At 53.1% G+C, this 23,539-nt stretch overlaps 1 protein-coding gene and 1 long non-coding RNA gene across 5 annotated transcripts in view; one reads left to right on the forward strand and one right to left on the reverse strand.

Annotated features, from left to right (window-relative positions):
* Positions 1 to 23,539, reverse strand: part of SMG6 (SMG6 nonsense mediated mRNA decay factor) — an 89,603-nt gene that overhangs the window by 27,343 nt on the left and 38,721 nt on the right. For 3 of the 4 annotated variants that reach the window (XM_015880519.2, XM_015880518.2, XM_015880520.2), the window contains exons 11-13: positions 17,527 to 17,643; positions 16,906 to 17,074; positions 9,442 to 9,643 (exon numbers count right to left, since the gene is read on the reverse strand). In XM_015880519.2, coding sequence (XP_015736005.1) covers positions 9,442 to 9,643; positions 16,906 to 17,074; positions 17,527 to 17,643 — 488 coding nt within the window. Of the gene's footprint in view, positions 1 to 1,710; positions 5,423 to 9,441; positions 9,644 to 16,905; positions 17,075 to 17,526; positions 17,644 to 23,539 lie in introns of those variants that run through there. The other variant, XM_015880521.2, reaches the window with a different exon arrangement.
* On the forward strand, positions 9,643 to 10,813 carry LOC107322478. Its single transcript, XR_001558959.2, has 2 exons — positions 9,643 to 10,470; positions 10,552 to 10,813. It is a non-coding gene; the product is annotated as an uncharacterized LOC107322478 (long non-coding RNA).

Raw genomic sequence — 23,539 nt, forward strand, 5'->3', positions numbered from 1 at the left:
CTGTGGGGAGGGAGGCTCTGCCCCAGGGATGTGGGAGCACACGGAGCATCCCCAAGGGTGACACTGAGCCAGGTGTCCCCTCCTGCTGTGGTCACCCAGAGCAGCAGCGGGGATTCCACCACCATGAGATTGAGGCTCTGTGTCCATGCATTGCCAGGACATATGCTCTAAGTCTAGCCCAAGTTCCAGCAAATCCTCTCCTCATATTTCACCAGCCCAAGATGTTTCATTTAAGACAAAAAAAACCCCAAAAAAACCAACCCACCAAAAACACAACCCAACACATAAAATAACTCATTTAAACAAATCATCCTCCCATCTGCTGGCTTTCATCCTGGAAATGGAAAAGAGAAAGATGTGGAGCAAAGAGTGGCTTCGCCATCTCCACACATGCAGCACCGAAGGAGCTCAGATTCTACCATAAAGATGCTCAGATCCCAACTCTAAACCTTATGGGACACAAGGATCCACCAGGCCAAGCTCTGTATCTTTACACAGCCTAAAGGTGCCACCCCGACAGCTGAACGACCTTCCCCTATCAGGGACAAAAGGGCTGAAGGCATCAAAAGCAACAACAACAAATGGTTCTCAGTGTCCTCCTTCATATTACATCAAAATCCCACCTGGAGCAGCTCTATGTCAACCAGCAAACCCCACCTTCTTCCCTTCACACACGTAAATCTAATTCCTTCAACAACAACGAGCTCTATCGTATGCACTGCATCATTTACACTTGAGATAAATAGAGAACCAAACCGTGAATCCATTATATTGCCCAGCAATGGAGCAACCAGGCGTGTGGTCAGACCTCAGCGCACACCTTCGTCTGTTTGCATGTGCACCCATCTATCCCAAGCCAAAGTTGGAGAATGTTTATCAGAAAGCCAACCAAAGGGCCAGAAATAGATGCTATTGTTGTCTCTTTGTGATACAGATTCTCACAAATAAATCTGAATTAAACACCCAGCATTTTTACCTTTCTTGCCTATGGTTACTTGCCTATGGGTGGGAAGAACCCAAAGGCTCCGTGTGACCCTTCCCTTTGTTCCCTCTCATCCTAAGGGACAGGGGTGGCCCAGGGTTGAGGCACTGGCCCCAAGTGCTGGGTATCAGGGGCCTGTTCTCATCCTGAAGCTGAGGCTTCCTGTGGGACCCGGCCCGGTCCCTCAGCCTCGTGTACCTCTGTTGCCAATCCTGAACGAGGAAATTGCTTTTCCTTATGCTGCAACGTGTTGTGGAGATACGTTCATTAATGCCTGGGAAGCGCTTGGGCTTCAATGATGGCAAGGAAAGAAACAGTAAATAAGAGCACGGTCATACCTTGTTCTGATTTGGGATGGGACAGCAGGACAGGACATGGTCGCAGCTCACCAAGGGCGTTGTGTTCTCCATCCTCATCCAGGCACAGCCCCAAACAACGCACTGCAATGGTGGCAGGCAGCCCCCGAGCTCAATGACAGAGGTCACCTTCCGTCTCCCTTAGAGACAGAGTAGATCCCCATCTGTTATTTGGGCTGACCACTCCCTGCATTCCACTCAGTCTACTGCTCTGGCAAACTTCCCAGGATGCGGATCTTACTTATTCAGGATAACAATGAGGAGTTATTAATTGGGGCTTTTTTCAGGTTTCCTGAGGTCCTTCCAATGGCTGTGCTGGTGGATATCGCAGCCACCACCTTCTTCAGCAGGGAAGTTTGAAGCATTCTGCTTGGTCAAAGACAAAACAGAGACAGTGCCACGAAGCTACAATGGGCTGAGGGCTGAGCTGGGTGACTGAGAGCTGAGCAGCAGCTCACAGAATTATGGAACAGTTGGGTTGGAAGGGACCTTAGAGATGATCCAATTCCAACCCCAGCTGTGGGATGGCTGTCACCCAGCCCAGCCTGCCCAGGACACCTCCAAGGATGGGGCACCCATAGCTTTTCCAGTGTCCTAGCAAAGCACAAGGCAGAGGTAGCCAGAGAGCCAGAGAGCCAGGCCCTCCTGCAAGAGCAGAAGCACGATGTTAAGTCTTACAGCACCGCAACAGAGCGCCTGAGCTGCAGCCACGCTCCATGCCCAGGGAATGGCTTGGCCAGCCGTAGCAGCCTCTCCATTTCCTCCAGGTTTCTCTGGGCAGCAATAAGAGATGGCTCATTGGGAGGAGATCCAGCATTAATGGCACTTTAATGAGGCCTTTCAATATACTTACAGACTAATCAGCAAATTCCAAGAGGTCTGAATTCTAATATGTCATTCTGAATACACTGCAGCCACGGTGGATACCTTTTTCATGGCTGGGGCCATGCATTGCTGAGCCTGATGCCCTTTCTAGCCATGGTTTTATGCCACATGGGTGCCCGTGTGGCTGAAGTGATGCCGTTACCTGCTAAAGGACCCAAAGCAAACACAGCTCTTCCCATTCTCACTCTTCTCTGGGCTCACTCCACCGACTGATGCTGGCTTTGGGAGCACATCCTCAGCCAGTTTCATCAACAGGACATTTCCCGTGTCCCAGGAGCTCACACCAAACCTCCAGAGGCAGCTCTGAGGATAAAGGACTGAACACAAGTTTTCCATCTCATTACATAAACCTGGCCTGAGGACGACGAAAGCCAAGGATGTTCAACAACCAGCGTCATCTGATCTGCACAGAAAGCTCCAGCACAGACTGAAGGCAGGCATGGGACAAGGCTGATTTATTCTGTCAGTCTGCGCCTTGAGCTGAAGATCGCATCACACTTCCAGAAAACACTTGAAAAAAGCCTTCTGCTGACACCACAGCCAAAGGGAGCAGTGCTGGCGGAGGGACCGCACACATGTTGGTACGCGTGCATGGCTCACACCCAACTGTGTGACTCCCCCCGAGGTGACACGATGGCCAAAGAGCCCCATCCCTGAGCAGCAGGGCTGGCAGCGTCTGCCCTTGGCCCTGGATCACAGGTCGGGGTCCCAGCACTGCACATGGCTGGGACAGGAGGAGGAGAGGAGCCTCAGAGACCGCGGCGTGCAGGATATGGTGTGGATTCATATCTGGTCAACAGAGGTCTTAAAATGTCAGGGTTAACAGGAGGGCAGTCCTGGCGGGGAAGATTGCTTGGGCTTAACAATAGGCTCAACCTGGACAAAGAAAACCTGCACTGATCAAAGTCACAGATTAGACACTGGCTCCTGCTCTCCCCATCTCCAAAGAGAACAATTTGCCACCAGATAGAAAGCACAGACTATGGGCTCTCAAACTGTGCCACTCAGCCTCTGGAAAGAGCCTCAGTGCTGTCAGCACACGATCCTATAGGAGCAGTCACACGGATGTGCCACCTCCTGGCAGCCCCCCCCGGGGCTCTCCCCCCGCACCCCCACTTCCAGATCTGACACACACACCCCGTGCTCCTCTTTAAGCAGGAGCTTCGGACCCCCTCATCCCTCCCAGCAGCTCAGGGTGTTCAAAGCAACTTGCTGACAGACAGGCAGGTGTGCGGGTGACAGCGGCCACCTCCCCGCTCGCCCTCCCCAGCGCAGCCCCAGGCACAGCACAGGGGAGTAGTGTGAGCCCAGCTGTGACATTTCCTTTCACCTATACCTGTACAGCTGTTTCCTACAGGGCTGCAGCCTCGAGTGAGATGTGTGAGGCTTCTGTAGGTGCTTGGGAACAAGATGGAACAGAAAACGCTTCACACCTGGCCCCAAAATTACAGCACGCTGGAATGGGGCCAACGTAAACTGGCAGAGTACCAGTTGCAATGGACATCAATTAAGGAGGCTGTCATCCTCAGACTGCGGGGTTTGCTTTTTGCGATCTGCATCGCTCCTTAAGCCTTCAGCAGCACCAGCGCTGGAGTTTTCCAGATGGGATCATTTCCCTCAGATTCCACTCACTAGATTTATTGCAGCTTTTTTTTTTTTAACCCCCCCCCCTCCATCCTCCTCCTTTAAGAGACTGAACTATTATTCCACATTGCAGATTTCTCCAGGGCTGTATTCAGTGTCCTCACGCTGTACGAGTGCTTGTTTGCAATGAGTTCCCTTCACCTTCAGCTGCAGAAAGACAGCTTTAAAAATAAGCTCAAAACCTTTTACTTCCCTTAGTAGCGACTGCCAGCCAAGCCCAAAGGCTGAGTGACCACAACGTGCCCTGCACAGCCTCCAAGAGAGCAGCAGCAGTCCTCAGGACAGCACGCAGCAGGGAAGGTTGAGGTTGGGATGGAGCCCATCTCTGACCCCAGCAGCTCCTGCCCATTGCCCACTGTTGGTGGTAGAGATGCCTGTTTGGAAAGGCAGACAGGAATGGAAGGAGTTTTTCAAGGATGACTCCTCCTTGGACTCTCCCGCTTGGGGCTCCGGTCTCTGCTCACAGTTTCCCTTTTCCTCTCTGGACCAAGCTCTGAGCTGGAAGCTCTCACTCTCATGGGCTGAAAGCATTCTCCTGCCAGCTGGAGGGGAGAAGCTCAAAGGTTATGGAATGGGAATATGGAAAGGATGCTGAGAAAACAGTTACATTCCCTCACTGGGGTTTTCTCTGTGCTTATGAAAAGTCTGTGCTCTCTAACTCCTGCTCTCACTACCTTTCCCCCTGCCTTGCAAGATGTCCTCCCCAAATCACTGCAGGGCCACTGCTCTGATGTGGCATCCAGCCTTGGAAAGGATAAAACCTTGGGTTTGTGGAGGCATGGCAGAGCCCAGCCACTCTGATCACTGTTCCTTCTGGACCTTTAAACCCAATGCTCCCTATCCAAGAAGCATCACACACACTACTACACATTGCCAAGAGAGATCTTAAAAGCCTCTAGAAGACTGAAATGCTGTAAATACGTTAAGTGAGTAACAAGAAGGGACTAATTTTAACCCGAGCCTATAATTAAAGGATCCAAAATAGCTCACCCACAACCTAGTAGGTCACCAAATCTAGAGCTTGATGGGGAAACTAATAGAGAAGGTATAGAACGTGATGCATCCTTCAGATGGAGAATGCAGAGGAAGGAGATCTGTGTGCTGTGAAGAGGCACCCTGCATGGACAGGTGAGTGGTGCAAACAGCAGGAAGCAAGAGCTCGTGAAACAAGAACCACACCGAGCGTGCAGAGCTCAGAGGAGCCGTGCAGGACCTGATTTCCAGGGCTGGCACAGCACAATACAGAATATTGCTCATAATTTCTCAGAGCCTCCCAGCTCAGGGCTTTAGTTTGCCTGGAGAGATGAGGCAGGGCTCAGACGAGCTGAGTGGTGAGTATCTGAGACAGTCCACTGCACACATGAGCATGCACATGAGGGGGAAAGAAAAGTGCCTCGCTGTTTCAGAGGAGGGAACCACAGTGACTAGCCCTATAAGCATACGTATTAATCATGCACCGTCTGGTTTTAATCCACACACTGCTGATCCTGCGTCTCACTGTATTGTTATCAGGGGAAGGAGTATTTCTCCTCAATCTTATTCACCAGCCAAAAGCCTGAAAATGCAAAAAACACATTTGTGAAGTGCCTTCCCAAGGACCCTGGGCCCCGGACCTGGTGAGCTGGGGCTGCTGCCTTTTTATTGGCGTTTAAAAACCTTTTATTAACGTGTGTCAGGGCTGGGGGAGGAGGGAGAGGCTCGGATTTCAGGACCCCCCATGCAGGGAGGTTTATTGTGGGAAGGGACATTAACGCTTTCTCCCCCGTGTCTCCCTGCTTGGGGAATGGGGCAGAACTGCCTCTGAGCAGGGCAGCTTTCAATGGGGGATGCTGAGCCCAGGAGGAACTTGAAGGGATGCAGACAACGAATGTTGCTACTGAAGACCTCCCTACTGCACAGCCTTCCTGCAGCCCTGCCACCAGCTCTATGGGGACACTACACAGCAGGATGCTCCCCAGACACCAGGATGAGGAGCTGAGGAATCCAGGATGTGCCCCGTATTCCCATGAATGCACCCAGAGCAGATCCACTCGCAGCTCAAGACACACCACAGCCATCACCTCCACTCTTCCTGCAGCCCAGCTCAGCCACGTGCTCTTGCAGAGCACGATGCTGGGTGAGTTTGAGGCCTTTTACCATGGGCTCCCATTCCTGGCAGTGTTTCCTTCGGCTGTGAAGGCTGCAGACGCAGTCTGACAGCCCAGGCACCAGGCTGCATAGTTTGCTGTTGACTGGTACGTTCGGTGGTGTTCCATCACACAAGCTGCAATGGATATCTGCCCAACATACGCCCAGGAAAACATCACCAAGTTATATTCACCCCGGAGACAGCTTTTGTTGGTTACAGCCTCAATGACAGTGCAGGAGACGACGGGAAGCACTAAGTATCACACTGGCTCCAGCAGGAATCCTAACGCACAGCTTCATGGCAACGAACGGAGTCAGAACATTTTCACTCAAAATAAGAGCCAGGCCAAATGCTCAAAAACTTGCTGAGAAACTCTGGCTGAATTGTGCACTCCATCTGCTAAATGGGTCACAGAAAACAAAAAGAAGTGGGAAGCACAGTGTTTTGTCCTTTACAGCTTACAAAACAACCATCCTCTTGGTGGAGCCAATAACCTCACACCATTTTAAACCCAATACTCTCCACTCTTGGTTTTGAACAGATTCCCTTCCCCTGAGTCTTCCTAAATTCATTGAGAAACTGCAGTGCAAAAGTATTAGTAAGCAAGGTGAGATTGGTGCAAAGAGGGGCCAGTCTCTTCCTAGACATGCAGGCGATAGGAGAAGCATCACAGCAGCTTCCCAGAGCCACTCTGGTACACCACAATTCTCCTCCCAGCTCCCAGCACATTGACAGGGTGCAACATAAAGAGCAGAACATTGTCTGCCTCTATGGCAAAGACCTGTTGTGAACATAGCTTGGAAACCAGACCAAACCTGAGAACACAAATGCAACCAGGTGCAGAAAAATAACTCTTGCTAACCGGCAATGTAAAATCACCACCAAAAAGAGAGCTCTTGCTGCAAAGAAACACCATTTCTCACCTGCCTACAGCTTGGTCAATCAGGAACCAACCAAAGCACACAAACAAGAAACTTTCTGCAACACAACTGGACCACTGTGGAGTGAGATTTGCCTGCACTGTGCACACTGAGAGGGCAGGGAGCAGAGTGGGAGACTGAGGACTGCATTCATGGATCCTCTAAGTTGAACCGGGGTCCTGAAGTGTAGGAAAGTGCAACACAGTGCTGAGATTACCTGACTGCAGCCACTCCAGTCCCTTTCTGCAGCATTACCAAATCACATCAAATGGGCTAGGAAGGTTCAAAGAGGTCACTCTGCTGCCAAGGCAGTTCACCTCCACCCAAGCTATAAGAGAAGAGCCACCCAGCCTGCTTTTAGAAGTCTCTTAATGCTGAAGAGATTCTACAACATCGTACAGGAGCCTACTTTCAAGTGCTTAACTACCCTAAGGAATGAAGCCTTTCCTCAAGCCTAATCTTCATCTATTTTGCTGCAATTTATGCCCATTCCTTCCTGTGCTGTTCAGCACGGAGCTGGAGGACAGCTTGTTCTCCTCCTTCCCACAACAGCCTTTTCTCCAGCTGAAAGCTGCATTTTCTCTGAATTTTCTCTAGACTGAAATACCCCAGTTCTTTTCAGCTCCTTCCTGGAAGTCAGGCTGATGGGTTCTCTGCTTTGCCTCACCTGTTCCCCCACCCCTATTCAAAGGGAATACACACACCCGCTGCTTCACGTTGGATCAAGAAGAGCCCCTGCAGCACCCGATGCTTTTGTTCAGCACAGGCAAGTTAGCAGTTAGCACTGCTGGGTGAAAGGAAGCCACTCAGGTGTGATGTGCTGGTGCTGAGGCAGAGGGACCCAGCAGGCAGCACAGCACAGGAGCACAAACTCCAGCCAACACCCCATTGTGCTGGGTGGGATCCCTGTTCTCATGTCAGTTACTTTCAAACCAAACCAAACCCATTGAGGAAGCAAAAAAAAACCCCAAGCCTGGCTCCTTTCTGGGATGTGCAACCCTCTCAATGGAACTGATCCGGTCCCAGCACACCCTGTATGGCTGGGTGCCTGTTGCTGCACTGGGATGGACACCAGCTCCTACCAATGTTGTTGCACAATTTCTTTATGGGGTGTTAGAATTAAAGGGACTCATGACGGTGACAAATCTCAGCTCTGCAGCTCAGATGCAGCAGGAGCACAGAGATGCTTCTCCTCCTTCACGCACGTGAGCGCAAGTGCTTGGCAGGGCAGGTAGATGGCACTCTGAATGAACTGCTGCGTGGTTACAGCAGTCAGACCTTAGGGAATAACAGCTTCCCCCTACAAGTCATGGGGCACAGCCCAGACCCATTGAGTGGAGGAAGGAGCCCAGGCATAGGGAGAGGGGTAATGGGACTGACCCCACACACGATGCTAAGGACATGCTTCCTTAAGGCAGAGATGTGGTTGCTATTTGACCTCTCCAAACACGAGACTTGAAAATCCTTTTTGCCAGTGACTTCCTAAGACTAAAAATGCTTCCCCAAAAGTGGAAGGCTTTCAGTTTTAGTGGGGTTGCGGGCAGCGCTGTGATCACGGGCAGAGCAGACAGAGAAGTGAAAGAGAAATTTGCACCTCCTGGGTCCCCCTGTGACAAAGGTCCTCAATTTCTCACGGTCATTTCAGGAAAACATCAAGATGTGGCACATGGGAGCACGCACTGCCACCGTCACCAGCAGGCTCCCACCAGCCCTGCACCCTGCTTCACCTCCTCCTACAAGCACCAACAGCCCAGGGAAGTGGCACAGCAACACTTCTGCTGCTGCAGTTCTGCCTACAAGCAGGAAACTGTTGAGAGCCACTCTCATCCTGCTGTGCCTCCAAGGGCGTGCAAAACAAATGCCATTGTGCCTCCTTCGTGTCCCCCCCTCCTCCTCCCAGGTTCATGCACTGTATCAGCCCCCAGGTCCCTCCTGGCCAGGTGGTGGCAGAGAGCAGACCCCAAACCCCACATCAACAAGGGAACTGATTTCATTATTCTAAAAACAAACAGCCAAAGGAAAGTTCAGGCTAGAATGGGCTCCTAGAGCAAAGAAAGGAAAATAGAGAGCGGGCAGTGGGGAATGCTTCATATTCCTAAAAGCCTTTTGTACGTTAACACATGGTGTCTGCTTCTCTCTAGTCACCTATTTATCACTCTCCTCTTTAGAGAAGGAAAAAAGTCCTGGCTGCTTTCCTAAGGCAGAGTTTTGTGGCTGGGGGGAGGGGGAGGGTGCTTTAAGCATGATGCAAACCATTTGGAGTGCACTGAGAGCACTGCCAACACAAGCTGCACTATTTAAACAAGTGAGGAAATGATCGTATATACAACATGCCAGCGAGCACACACACACCAGAGGAAGTCGAGAGGGGTTTTCATGACACAGAGCTGGATGTCAGCGGCTGAAAGGTCGATATTTTCCCTTAACACCCTTCTCAATGACTTAATCGTGTTCCGTTTGCACAGAAAACTTCCCAAGAATAAAAGTCTGGAGGAATCGAGGGGGGATGTTTGGCCTACTGCTGACCTTGTCCGAGGTCCTCTCCACGTAGCAGGGCTCCTGGGGGGCGACCAGCAGGGGAACGAAGCCCGAGAGCAGCCGATCTTCTTCCAGGCTAAGCAGGGCAAGGTCGTCATCTGGGTCCTTGTACAAGGGCACCTCCGACTGATTCACTGCGGTCAGTATGTTACAGAAGTCAGCCAGCGTCGCCCACACATCTACTGAGACCCTGGGAGAACGAGGAGAGACGTGAGCAATTCGGGGCTGGAATGCATTGGGAGTTGCCTTGCGACGCTGCGGCGAATACCAGAGAGGTGAGACGAGGCAACGCACACCACCCCGCACCGCGCTGCCGCAGCCGTGCCCCACGGGGAGGGCTCCGGACACAGCTGCACTGGCACCCACCCCAGGAGAGCTCTCAGCCCTCAAACAGCCCCTTCCTGCTCCCCGCATGGGAACGGCTCGGCCCTTCCCGCTGCTCTGCCCCACGCTGCACGCGGGAAGCAGTTCCCCAGCAGCCCCAGGGAGCCCAGCCTGTTCCAGCTGGGAGAAATGCTGCTCACTGCTCTATTTCCAAGCCTGCTGGGAAGACAAACTCATCTTACTGCGGGGGCAAAGGCAGAACTGGAGGCTGGTATTTGCTGCCAGCACGTGCTGCAGCCACGCTCTAAAGCTGAGAAAGTTTGCAGCTCAACCTCAGCCCTGAGGTGTTAACTCGTGCTTTGCCCCTGGCCACAATTTCAGTGTTTGAGAGCAACTTGCAGAGCTGCCCCTGTACATTCTCACCTTCCTTGGTGGCACTGAGGCCATGGGCAGCCCCCTCAAAGAGCATCCTCATCACACAACCCCATGGTCTGAACCGTGCCAACTGCACTGCCATACAGCGCTGCTCACCCCCATTCTAGAATCACTTCTGGAGGGTTCTTTCAGCCTATGAGCTCGGAAGAACAGAGGAAGGTGGGGCAGCACCAAGAAGCACAGAGCAGCCAGCATCACCCGGGGTGCAGCAGTGACCAAGGGCTGGAGGGAGGCCCCCTGCTCTTTGAACTGCTCCAGGTGGACAGAGTCTGCGCTCGGTTATTTACGGGAATCAATGTACCAGGAAAGCACACTGAAATGAAACATCTTGTTTTCAAGAGCGTCCTGGGAGCCAGGCAGAATGAGCAGCCATTAATCAAAGCCCGGCACGTAATCAGCACACATGTAACGCAGAGTCGCCCACGTCCCTGAGCCAGCCCCAGCCAGCACATTGCAGAGGAGAAGAGGTCCTTCAAAGCCCTATGCACACAGACACCAGGAGCTGGGTTCATTCACAAAGCTCCATCGCTTGGCTCGGCCAGGTCTGGCTGTCAGAAATGTTTAAATATGGAAAAAAATAAACAGTTGCAACACGTTTTTTTCTTTTTTTTTTTTTTTTCGGAGGGATCTGTCCGAGGCCCTTTGTGATGTAATGGGAAACGTTGCGTTTGTGCTACCAGCTGGAAAATAAACAGAGCTGCGAGGGTTAAAAGGAACTGAACTTTCCACGACCCCTATCTGCAAAAGAAGAAAATAATAAGAGGAATGATCCACTGCCCCACAGCCCTGATAGTTTATCCTCCGGCCCAGGCTGCAGAGACAAGCACCGGATGTGATAGGGCTGCTCTGGGCCACCTCCAAGGCGAGCTCTGCCCATGGGAGATGCGCAGGGCTTGGGAGGCTCAGCCCTCCCCCAGTGCCCTGCTGGCAGCCAGGCTGAGCTGCATGCACCCGGTCACATCGCAGGGTTGGGGCACAGAGCAGGGGCTGCAGCAATGCATGAGCTGCAGTGATGCATGAGCTGCCGTGATGCATGAGCTGCAGTGATGCACGGGCTGCTCCCAGGTGCACGGGGCAAGGATAGAGAAGAAAGGAATGCATCGCACAGGGGCCATCTCCCTCCTCAGGGTTCACTGCTCATCCCATGAGCTGACACCACCAGCATCCCGCAGTGCCCCAGCGCCTGGACCCTAGGCAAGCATTCCCTGTCACTTTATCCCCTTCATCTTCAGCTCCCTACAGCTTCACGGGGCTTGACCACATCTGTCATTTGTGCTGGATGCGTTAGGTTTCCACCCTGGGCTTCCTTCAGTGCAACCACACTTCTGCTAGTGTGGGCAGCGAGCTCCCGCTACAACACAACCCCAAGCAGCCCTACAGCAGCCAGCACACACCGCAGCATTTCTGCAGCTCTGACCATTTGCTGCCTCTCCCTTTGGTTCATTTCCCCCCTCTGTTGGGCAGCACCACCCCTTGAGGAGGGGTCGCAGCGGTTCCCCTGCTCTCGTTGGCCAAAGCCCTCTCCCCAGTGCCCCTTCCCAACACGTTGAGGCCACGGCTGAATGTTTTCTGACTCCGAGCCCAGCCCTGCAGATCCCAGAGCTTTTAAGTGAGGAAGCGAGGAGGGGGTGAGCGCGAGGTCTTCCTTCAGAACGAGGGGGTTCGTTCACTTCCCCACAGACACGTTTCCATTTGCTTATTCCACCAGGATGGGAGGGGGGGAAAAAAAGAAAGAAAGAAGGGAAAAAAAAAAAAGAGTTAATTTCTTTTTTATTGCCTCAGGATTCCAGGTTTAATGTAGCTGTCAGTGAGAGCGCAGCCCAGCTGCACGCTGACGGGACGTGGCCCGGCCATGCACAAGTGCAGGCTGAGATGTGTGGCCAGGGCTCCAATGGGGACAGCTCCCACTTAGGATGATGCCCATAGGGCCGTGGGGGGAACGTGGAGATGCACAGCGAGGCCCAGAGCCCAAAGTGGGGCCCTCACACCCGCCACCATCTTGGCTGGGGGAGCGGGCTGCCTGGTGATTAATATCAAGTACAATGACCCCATGTTACAAGCCTGCGGGGGCCTGTGGAGGTGGCCATTTCCTGTGTAATACCAGCTTGTTTAAACACTAACAGTCAAACTCCACAGCTGCAGAACAAACCCGGAAAGAGAGGAGCAAAAGAAGCCCTGCATTGTGTTCCCGAGGCCCGCGCTGCCGTGCAGATGGCAAACGGTGTGGGCTGGGAGATGAGGGGCCATGCACCCGCTGCCAGGAGCCCCCCAGCACCACACACGGCCCACATCCTGCTCCCAGCTTCCCTCCTTCCCATCCCGGCGAGCCAGGTTCAAGGCAAGGAACAAAAAGGGAGCTGAGATGGGAGCCCTTCCCAAAAGCACTCACCAAGCTTGCCCTGCTCGGTGGGGACAACCTTGGGGTCAGAGCAGGACACCTTTCCAATCACTCTGCCACTTGGCATCACTGATTTTTCCCTGCTCTGCCCTACATGTGGTCCCTCTGGTCACCCAGGTGCCACCATACTCCTCCCAGCCCCTGCGCTAACACACAGCCCATCTCTTTGGCTCCCACTCCAACCAGCTCTACCTTCACTCTCAGCCAGCTTTACAGTCCCGAGACACCTCCAAATCCTCACTTTGATGGGGAAATTCTGGTGGACAACATTACTATCAAGGCTGAAATCTGCAAAAGGGACTTTCCATTTAGACTCCAGTAAACTCCAGCAAGGTCTTGACACCCCTGCCCAAGCCTCCGTCCATCCCTCCCAGTGGGAGCTGCCATCTCAGTGACGCTTCTCCGCAAGACCGATGTGATGAGAGAGATCTGGCAGATCTCTCAGGGAAGGTAAGCTCTAGAATGCGCTCAGAGCTTTTGGATTCAATTTAATACTTGGTTTAAATTAACCATTTTTAAATGCTTGCAGACAGTCTCTGCAAACTGAGAGGCCCTTCGCTGTATGTGGAAGGAGAGCAGATTCTCCAAGGTCAGCCCAGTGGCAGATAAGTCTGCCCAGCCACTGGCTTCCCTATCGATCTTTGCATTGCTTTAAGCAATAGATTCACTGCAGCAATAAAACAAAGCACGGAGAAGCTTTCTTTGCCTAACTCCTCAACCATACGCCCCAAAAGGAGACACATTCACCCCAACAGCAGCAGCTCCCTGGAGGCTCACCTTCCATTCATCTCTGCCTTAGGAAATGTCCTGCTCCCCATGGCTTTGCTCTCAGCCCATCCCTGCAAGGCTCTCCTGGGGACAGCCAGTCTGAGAGATGCTACCAGCCCAGGGCTACAGCACACACTGCTCCAACACCTCCTGTTCCAGACTCAGTGCAATGTTTGCCATGAGTCACGTGTGTTATAAGACACTGAAACGAGAGCTATGAGCAGTCAGAAGACCTGGGAACACCTCCATTCATGTAGCCTGGTTTAGAGCAACCATCCCCGAGGCAGAGATGCCCACAGTTGGGTTCAGCTCCCATCCTGGAAAACCCAAAGAAAAGAGGAGCCATGTAAAACTTGCTGAGTCCCTCCTCTACCAGAGAGGTAGTGAGGAACGAACAGCTCTGCCTCTCAAAATACGCTCAAGATCTCAATTTTGGTCTTCTAAAAACAACTCTCAACACATCCTTCAAGCCACACCTGGGTGTGATCACTTGGGCTCACATGATAGAGCGAGGACAGCCTTTGGGGAAAGATCTTCTCACTTGGCTGCTGATGCCCAGCTTGGGAGGGGATGCCTGCCCAGAGCCAGCTCCATCCCCACATCCCTGCCAGGACACAGACCCACAGATGGAGCCTTCCAAGATTCCCTTCCTGCCCCACAAAGCCCACGTGGCTCCGTGCTGCGTGCAGCTCTCACCCCTCGCACCTTTCCCTCCGTCTGTCCAACAGGGAAAGCAGCGAGTGGAGGAATTTGGTGTGTGTTTTTTTTTTTTTTATTGTATGGATTCAAATCCAGCAGTGTGATAAATGCATCCGAGCTACAATTAGGAAGATATATAGCATCAGAATGCGAAGGTCTGGGCAGCGTGGTGAAACGCGGGCTCTCCAGAGCCCCAGCTATGTTTCCCATTATGTAACCCTGGTCATGGGCAGACAGCCAGACTCCAAATGAAAAAGAGACTCTGGCTTGGCACCGTTTCTATTTTCCTATCCTCATTCGGGGTCAGCGCAGTGTCATACAGCTGCAGAGAAAGCTCCGGGGATTAAACCTGGGAAAGACTCCAAGACCAGGACCTGGGTTCAAGTACCAGCTGAAAGCAATAAACCAACTGCCACAGCTGGGCTGAGTTTAGACGTTCTCAAAGTCCCCCAGCTCTCTCACTTAACTAAGAACCAGCAATCACCAACATGGTGAACACAGCACGAGCAGAGGCCTCGGGATGTAGAGCCCCAGCAGCCTGGGCCCTCAGCTCTGGTGGAGGCTTGACAAGCTGCCCTGCTGGCCCCGAGCCCAGGCCATCATTCTGGCAGCATTGCTGGCCCCGGATGAGCTGCACTTTGATGCAAGTTCTGGGCCAGGCCTTTTGCTCCTGGTGGGCTGCCAGGTGGGTATGGGGCCTGTTTTTTTCCAGAAGCATTTGCACATTTGTGGCATCTTTGCAGGGTGCTCCTATGCTTTAGGAGGTTTTTTTTTATGCCTCTTTTCTGAGTCACAGCATCAAGGTGCTGGGAGGTGGTCTCAGTACAACCCCAAAAACTTCTCTATTAGCAATGCTGAAGGAACAGAGCCTGCTAAGGGGACCTGGCGGCACATCCTACTGCCAGAAGGTATAGAGCACACATGCAACAGCACAGCAAGCCCCTGCTCAGAGTTCTGCAACTTGGCATCTGTGTGTGCTCTTTGCATTCTCTCCCTGCTTCTGAGCTCACCCTGCCCACAAACCTTGGCTTCCTCCAGCGCGCCTGCTGCTCTGACCCATGTTTTACTTCTGAGCTCCTTTGAAGCCGTTCCTATCCAAACCCCCAGACTTGGTGATTCTACCTGGTTACTGAGCAGCCCCAGGCGAGGCAGCATGCTTCTGTCAATAGAGAGCTGAAACTCTAACCGAGTGCTTCCCTCTTACTTTCCTAACTCTGGGGAAAACGTTGCGAGTCCCAGGTCATGCCCAAGAGCAGAGCTGGTTCCCTGCAGCTCCAGGGAAGCTCAGCTTCTCCCGGACCACCAGCACTTGGGTACACAACGCTGGGTCAGCACAAAGCTCTGTGTTGAGAAAGCAGCCAATCCCCTTGCCAAGGGCAGGGCTGGGGGGCCAAAGAGCAGAGGGAGCCCTCAAGAAGGCTGCCCGTGCCCTAATGGAGACTCAGAGATGGGATGGGAAGGGTAGTTCAGCCACCTCCACGCAAGATGGGCAAGCAGCACGATAAAGACCCTCTCTCTGTCGGGCAACCCAAGACCTGAAGGAGCAGAACCCATCGCCTTGTTGGGCAACTGGGAGCCCGCACCTGCTCCAGCACCCCAGGGGGATGCAGACCCGTGCCCCACACCGCAGCCCTCACCCACAGCAGGGGAGGCAGCTCATCCCTGGAAGGCGCCGAGCTCTGGCTGCGTGAGCCCGATCAGAAATTCCATCTCGAGGCTGCCCGTCGCCAAGGGCTCGGCGGCTCCCTGAGCAGTGGAAGGGGGGATTGGTGCAAACAGGCGCACGTGACAGATCCCAGTTTGAGTTCCTGCCCAAAGATGGGCAGCGGTTCACATGAGCAGGCAACGGTCCCACACCGAGCAGCCGACAAACAGAAAACAGACTCCATCTCCACAAAATGAGGCCCAGAACTTCCTGTGTGAGATTTCCATTTCCTCAGCCAAATGAAAAAGAACTGGAGTAGAGGCAATAAACTAGGAGAGCAGGACTGGACCTGACGCACGGAGCGGGGACCCATTAATGGTTAAGCCACTTTGCTGGATTACTCTTAATGCGCCTTCCCATCACCCTGGGTTCTGGCTCCTTTGGATTAACAATAAGACGTGATTTCAGGCTCTGGATCCGGAGTACCGGAGGCAGATGGAAAATCCTGCGGGAAAGCAGCTACAGAGCATGCTCAGACACTGCTTCGCATACTCCATACTTGGCCCTTTCACTTGATTTTCTGTCCAAAAATATGCAAATTGCCTAGTTCGCATTATGGACTAATGGGCTGGAATCGGCCGGTTTAGTAAATTAACCCTTTTTTTGTGATGCAGGGGTAGAGGCAAGATGTGCCTGAAGCTGAAGGGAGGCGACTTTCGGAGCTCTGGGAACAGGCAAGAGGCTCCAGGCCAGCGCAGCCCAACCAAAGTTTGCCTGTCTCAGATAAAAACAAGCAGTAGAACACTCGTGCTGCAAATGGACTTACCTCCTTACAGAGAAGAAGGCTCAGTCTTTGAGCTGGCTGGGCTTGAAGGAGATGCATCCCAATAAAGCAGACAAACACCCTAAGCACAAGGTAAAAATCCAGCTCATGGCTCATCTCCTAATAGCCAGAAGCAAAGAGGTGCATACCAGAACCCTTAGAGCCCCTTCAACCCTTAACACCCCCATTGTTCAAAGCTGGACACCTGTCACCATGACACGGAGGGTGATGAGTCTCCACCAAGTGTCCCCTGCACACAGAGAGCCACATCCAGGAACAAGTGTGAGCGAGGAGGAAAGGTGACACAAGGAACCCGGGTAGGGAAGAGACACTACAAGACAGAGCAGAGGATGCACGTACTGTTTGGGGAGCTCGAGAGAGGTTGGTGGAGGATTCCAGGTGTCCGGGTGGCCAAGCATCCAGTCCGACCAGACCTTCACACTGGGGAGCAGCTCCTTCAGGTCCTGGGGCAAGGCAGAGACCTTGATGTCATCCTCCTCATCCTCCTGCTCCTCCTCTTGTGGCTGAACTACAAAGACAAGAGCAGCTCATTGAGCCAGGCTCATGCAGTGCCCCTGTCTCACGTAGGGACAAGGAATGCACGACAGACCCCAACATCCCAACTTTGGATGTGCAAGAGCAAAGGCAGAGCTCTTTTTTCTATATGGAGTGGCCTATGGAGCAAGCCAGGATGGCTCCGATCCATCTATGAGGACAGCAACTGTCAGTATCACAGAGGCAGGGTCCTGAGGTCCAGTTTAGGGATTTCCCAGTATCCAGCAGAAAGCATGCCCTGCATCCATCCATTTCTACCAGATCATTGTGCATCTCATGTCAAGTGATGCAGAGCCTGGGATGCCGAAAAAACCCAGGATGCCAGCAGAGAGGAAGGGGTGCACCAAAAAGCAAAGAATGAGGTCTCAGCCTCCCCCCAGGCTGCACTAGGGGTGGGAGCACAGAGACCTACTGCTGAGCCCTTACCTTGCACGCATTCTCTCAGCAGATTGGTGCACCTCCTCACCAGGAGTGCAAACATGGAGAGCCCCAGGGCCGTGGCTTGTTCCTGGATGACCGAGCGGCAGTCCTCAGAGATGCACTCTAGGAAAGAGAAAAAGATTTTAGTGTGGAGCAGCCAGGTGATCCCTCTTTACTTCACCTACGCAGCCACCTTCTGTGCATCCCACGTAGCAGGGAATGGGTGATTCCTCACACCTGCCTTGGGCCCACTTGCTGCATATATGGGGAGAAGCAGGTGGCTATGGGAGCAGGGAAAGGCTGCAGCCACGCTGTCCTCATCCCACCCAAAAATACCCCTATTGCTGAGCCAGTGCTCAGGGCTCTCAGCACAGAAGCTGCTGCTTAGAACTGATGCCTTCCCCTGAAGGAGGGGGGCATGTTTAAGTGCTAAAAGGGTAATTAGCTGCATGTTTGATCTCTGTCCCTGCTGGAGTTTTAACCTCAGCAGCTGAGGAGGGGGCTCCTCCCATTTAGTTCAGCCGTCACACAACAGCTTGTCAAGAGAGCTTAATTGAAGCTGTTACTCAAGTAGATGCCACACGACCACAGCTCTTCCAAACAGAGCCGGCTCGGAGTGACAGCAAATCCCCTCGGCACATCTACACCCAGCCAGAAACCACTTCTGAGGCTGCAGCGAGCAGCGGGACGCTGGCTGCAGGGAGCTGCCTGGAGCCAGGCGTGGGTTGCATTTAGCACAGCCTGCGGCACGGTGGGCATGGCACCATGGGCACAGCAGGCTGCCCATGCTGGGGCAAAAGGGGATGCTGAGCCTCATGGGCAGCCCCTGACCCCAGATCCCCTTTTCCCCTCCAGAGGCCTCTGGCAGCCCAACAAGGGTACTCTGCTCATTGCGCTGGTGCCACCGAGTGATGGTAGGAAGTGCCTGCCTGCTGGGTTGTCAGCTTTGGGAGGAAACATAAAACTAAAGATGTGACCACTCTGGGACAGTAAATCTCTTTCATGAAGCCTTTCCCACAATTAAGAGTGTTAGTCCCAGCGCTCTGGCCACAGTCCAGTTCAAGAAATTACAGTCATCTTCTCACCACTTTCCCTCCTCCCTTCACTCTGGTTCGATGCCGGACTCCTCACTTCCCATCCTACACAGGCACAGACTGAGGCCATCCCGCTGCCACCTGAGCACTGCTGTGTCCCCAGGGCAGCACCCCAGGACTGCAGGCACCCCAAACTGCTTTCCCCTATGGTTCCAGCTCATCCCATTACCAAATAAAACAAAACCCTGTAGCCCATACTCAGGTGCCTTGTGCCAAACTGCCTTCAGGTGCTGCTGCTGACACCCAAGCAGGTACAGGTGTCACAAAGTGCCACCCCACATCCTCCCCTAAAGCCCCAAATGAGGCTGCTGGCCTCGCCACTGCACTGTGGGTACCAGCATCCCTCGGACCTCATTTCCCACTTGGCTCTGACCACTGGACCTGCAGTGTCCATACCTCTCTCAGCCCAAATTTCTTCCAGAATTCTTTACCCAAAACTGCTGGGCTACTTGTGAGAATGAGGCTAGGAAATGAGATAGTAGCTTATCCTTGTTAGAAAACACCAAAAACTCTTACAACCTTTTCCTTGAGCTAATCTAGCAACTGCAAATCCTGGAAAGGGGATCTGAGGTTTTGCTGCAGAATAACCTTTTTAGCAGAGAGTTTTCCTGACCTACTAGAAATCTGTCCATGCTTGGCCAAGCCATAAACATCTCAAATACAGCACTTTTTCCATATTCAATAGGAATTCATTTCAGCAGCTAAAACCTTCTAAGATTTCAGCTCCCTGAGCATGCTCCATCTTCTACCCTGACACCTAACCTGCATTACGCTCAGCAGAGCAAACTGCTTTGATCCAATGCATGGGGACTTCCAAAGCCATGTCCTTGTCCTGCCCGCTGCTGCTGGCTGTGAGGACGGACCCTGCTGAGAGCCCAAGAACACAAGGAGGGAGATGGGATGGGAAAAAATAGGAGCTGATGAACATCAGACTGCAAACACAGAGACTGCAACCAGGAACCACAGCCAGGCTGGTGGTTCTGAAGATCACAAAAGCACTCTAAGCTGCAAAGGAGCCCTCCTGTTCTTCTACATGTAGGACAGAGGTTTCTTTCTCCAGCACGCAGAGCAGGGGGCAGCTTCCTTTGCAGCTCCATCTGCGAGCACCTACCTGGCTCCCGGATGCAACTCGTGCACGAGCTGCCAGCTTTGCTCTGACTCAGGATCCGACTCAGCCTTTCTGCAGTCATAAATCTACCTGCTCTGCAGGGGAAGGGTGCGGGGAGAGCAGGGAGAGAGATGGAGAGCGCGGGGGACTTTTGTAACGGGGAGAAATTTGTGTTTCTCTGAGAACATTATATTCATGGAAAACATAAACCAACTGTCGTCAAAGTCGTCTGAGCTCAGGAAATGGAGCGGCCGGGAGAAGGCTGCCATGTGGCCGGATGTTATGTATTTCTAATTAGTGCTATACATCTTTCAGCAGCGAGTGTCCTTTTGCTGGGAAACACAACGCGCTGCCCTTGTTATTGTAACTGTCAGAGAGTGCTTAAACAGATAATCTCCAGGAAAAGTGATAAACACATCCCCTCTCCCACTAGGGTGTGCAAAACAGCAATGCCAAAGCTCTATTAGGGCAACGCAACCAGGCACAGGAAATGGGAATGGGAAAAGAGCAACGGTGTAGGGAATGGCCATGGCCAGGGAAGGGGAGTTGCTGGAGGAAGCTGCTCGCAGCCGCTGCAGTGCCATGTGCAGGAGGAAATCCTGCAACAGCCACGTGGCTTCAGCTGCTGGAAGTGAGGGGCAAGGAGCTGCTGCAGCTCCCAGGCAGCACACGGTGTGTCTGCGCTCCTGCCTCCATCCCAACTAGCACACAGCATGAGGAGTGGTGAATCCTGCATGGCTAAAACACAAGCTGCCACCAGGAGTTAGCAGAGGCTCAAAGGAGAGCAGGTTGCTTTGATTCAGGGAGCTGGACTGCTCCAGCCAAGGGTCAGAAGGGCTCCTGCAAGATACTTTCCATGCCGGCCTCTCCATCCTTATTACCCTGTGCTTTGCTCCGGGCTGGGAAGCCTGGAGTGGTGCTAGCACAGGGATGGTGTTTTGCTCCTTGGGAGCAACAGCTGAACCCACCGTCCCTGGTGATGCTCTATAGGACCATAAGCAAAGGCAATAGAGCACACAGCTCTCCAGGCACAGCCCTGAGGACCATACAGGCTGTGTGTGAGCCCTGCCTAAGGCGGGCTGCTGGATGTGTCAGCAGCTCAGCCGCACAGACAGCTGACTCACCAGCCGGCTGCTGCCCTGCGGGGAAGAAGAGAGGCCGGTGACCGCTGTGCTGACACCACCTGAAGGCGATCTGGTTGCTCTCTTATCACTCGGCCCCACGAGTGTTTTCCCTGTGAGTCACACTCCGCCAGACTCACTGCTGGCAGCCCACCGGGATGGGGCCAGCTGCAGGAAGAGGGCAAGGACAGCAGCAGCGCTGCCGGGAACGGGACACAACCCAGCAGAGCGGGGATGCTCAGGGCTGCGGGGCATTTCCCTGCCACCCCCTCGAAGAGAAGCAGTGAGTCATGGGCACTCCCAGCTCTGGCTGGGAACAGCGAGTCACACACGCAACTCATCTGCCCTCAAAAGAGCCTGGGAACCCACTCACACAACCATGGCTGATGCCCTGCAAAGAGCACCGGGCAGCTTTCCTGGAAGGATGCTCCACAACCCCACGTTTACAGGCAGCAATGAGGACATACAGCCCCACAGCCAAGCACACACCACCACCTGCACGCAGAGGGCTGAAGCCCTCCCAGAGCCACTTCACATCACCCCATCTCCCTGCAGCAAGCTGTCCTACAGAGAGGCAGAAAACCCCACCAAGGTCTCGGCCACTGGACCCAGACCCGTTGCACGCACTCCCAGAGCTGCCCAGGAGCCCACAGCTCTGCACTGAAACCCCATCTTGTCTGAGGGAGGGAGGTGAGGAATGCTGGGGGCCTGGGGAGGATGGAGCAGCTCTCCCTGTGGAAGCCATTAGATATTCAACACTTCATTTGTTTCCAGCCATTCTGGACTGCAGCGCTGGGCTCGAGGACGGGAGGCTCTTCTCTGACGTAACCAGGAAGCAGCTGCAAAATTAAGGAATCCCTCATGACATCATAAAAAGGGTCGATGGTTTACAGGGGAAGGTATAAAAATTAATGACATATTCCCACCCCAAGCAGCAAGCCTGCCCGAGAGCCACAGAGGAAGCCACGCTCTCCCAGCACCCCGGGGCTGCTGCTCATTGCCAGCCCACTCCACTGGGATGGCAGATGCTTGCACTGAGTGTGCCCCCCATGCCCTATAACTCTGCAGCCCCACAAACCAACCTGTCCTGCAAGAGGAGCCCAGGGAGCAGCACGTTGCTGCACTCAGGCTAGGGCAGAAAGAATGACACTAGCCTCGAGGACAAGCTCAGAGCCATTTCCACTTGAAAAGGGAAAAGGATAGTGGTTTAAAATTAACTGCGGCCTTTTCCAGGAAATATCAGTGGAAAGAAGCAGCCATTTTTAGAAATGTTATTCTCAGAAATTTCCTGAAAAGACCCATCAGTCAAAACACAGATTGAAGCCATTTCCACTTGCACTGAGCAGCACTTCAGAGCTCAGTGCGCTTGGGGTGCTGACCTGGGCGGTGAGGCCAGGACCTCAGGCTGCACCCTGCAGCCCGGTGAGGCTGTAAAGTCACTTCTGGATATGCACCATCCTGTGCAGGGTCAGAAACAGCCCAAAAGTGCACAGCTCCTAAGAAAGTGTTTTAATCCAGGCTGTCACTGCAGCACGGCTCTGGACCAGCCCAGCACCAGCTGCCTATCTTATTGTAGGATGCACGAGCAGGTTTGAAGGTCAAAAGGGTACAAGACCAGAGCAGGGCCATGCAGAGAGTACATCTGAATGAATCAGGGCATGCTGTGAGGGTGCACCAAAAGGAGAACAAACGTGAACACCAGAAGCATAAAAAGGAATGAGGCACGCTGCAGTGAAGCAGGATACAGACACATACAACAGGATGATGCAGCCCGATAGACAAAACCCCTTAGTCTGCACAATCTTTCGTCCTTCCTGACCAAACACAGATAGAGCCACAACCTCACCCGCACGGGCAGCAAGGGCAGCATGCACCCCTGTGTCATCGTGCTCAAGGAGCAGGCAGCACCACAAAGCACTGAGTGCATCCCAGCCCGGCTGTCACTGCATCAGATGTTATTTACAGCGGGGAGGAGGTGTGAACAGGGCTTCCCGAGAGAGGTTTACTCCAGCCCAGAGTGAAGTTGTAGCAGGACAATCGTTGTGCTGGAACAGGCAGCCTGCAACGTGCCTCTGCTGGTGTGAGAGCTCCGTGCCTGGAGGGAAAGTTAATGAGAGAAAGAGCCTGCAGACAGGAGTGCTCTGAGAGAGCAGCCTTTGATGGGGCAGGAACAGCAAAGTGAGGAGCTTCCGTTTCAACACATTCACTCATTTGCTGCTGCTCTTCTTTTTACAGCTTCCTGAGGGACCCAAGCTCTGCTGGGTCAGTTTGCAAAGCAAACTCCAGAACTCAAAGCCAAGTCTGTGGCCCCCAATTTCCTCCATCAGGCAGCAAAGCCCAAACCCTTCATCCCCAGACCCCAAATGCCTCCTCACCCCCTGCAGCAGCCCCTCCAAGTGGTGACAGTCCCATGCTGTACCCCAACAGCACTCAGACTCTATTGCGAGAAGGGCACAGCCCAGACACAGTGCCTACACTGAGGCTTACCTAACACTTTCCATTATAAGCCCCCTGTTTTTAGTTCCTAACAACTTTGCCAAACTTTAACCATTTAGGCTGCGATCCCTCATGCCAAAAGCTTTTCTTCGAGCTCAATTTATTGGGAAAATTTCATCGAAAAAACTTCACAGCCATTTGCCAGAATGAGGTTAGGGAAAATATATATTGTTCTTCTCAAGTTCTAAATTCTTTGACCA

This window comes from Coturnix japonica, chromosome 19, assembly GCF_001577835.2.
Source record: "Coturnix japonica isolate 7356 chromosome 19, Coturnix japonica 2.1, whole genome shotgun sequence".
Classification (NCBI taxonomy): Eukaryota; Metazoa; Chordata; class Aves; order Galliformes; family Phasianidae; genus Coturnix; species Coturnix japonica.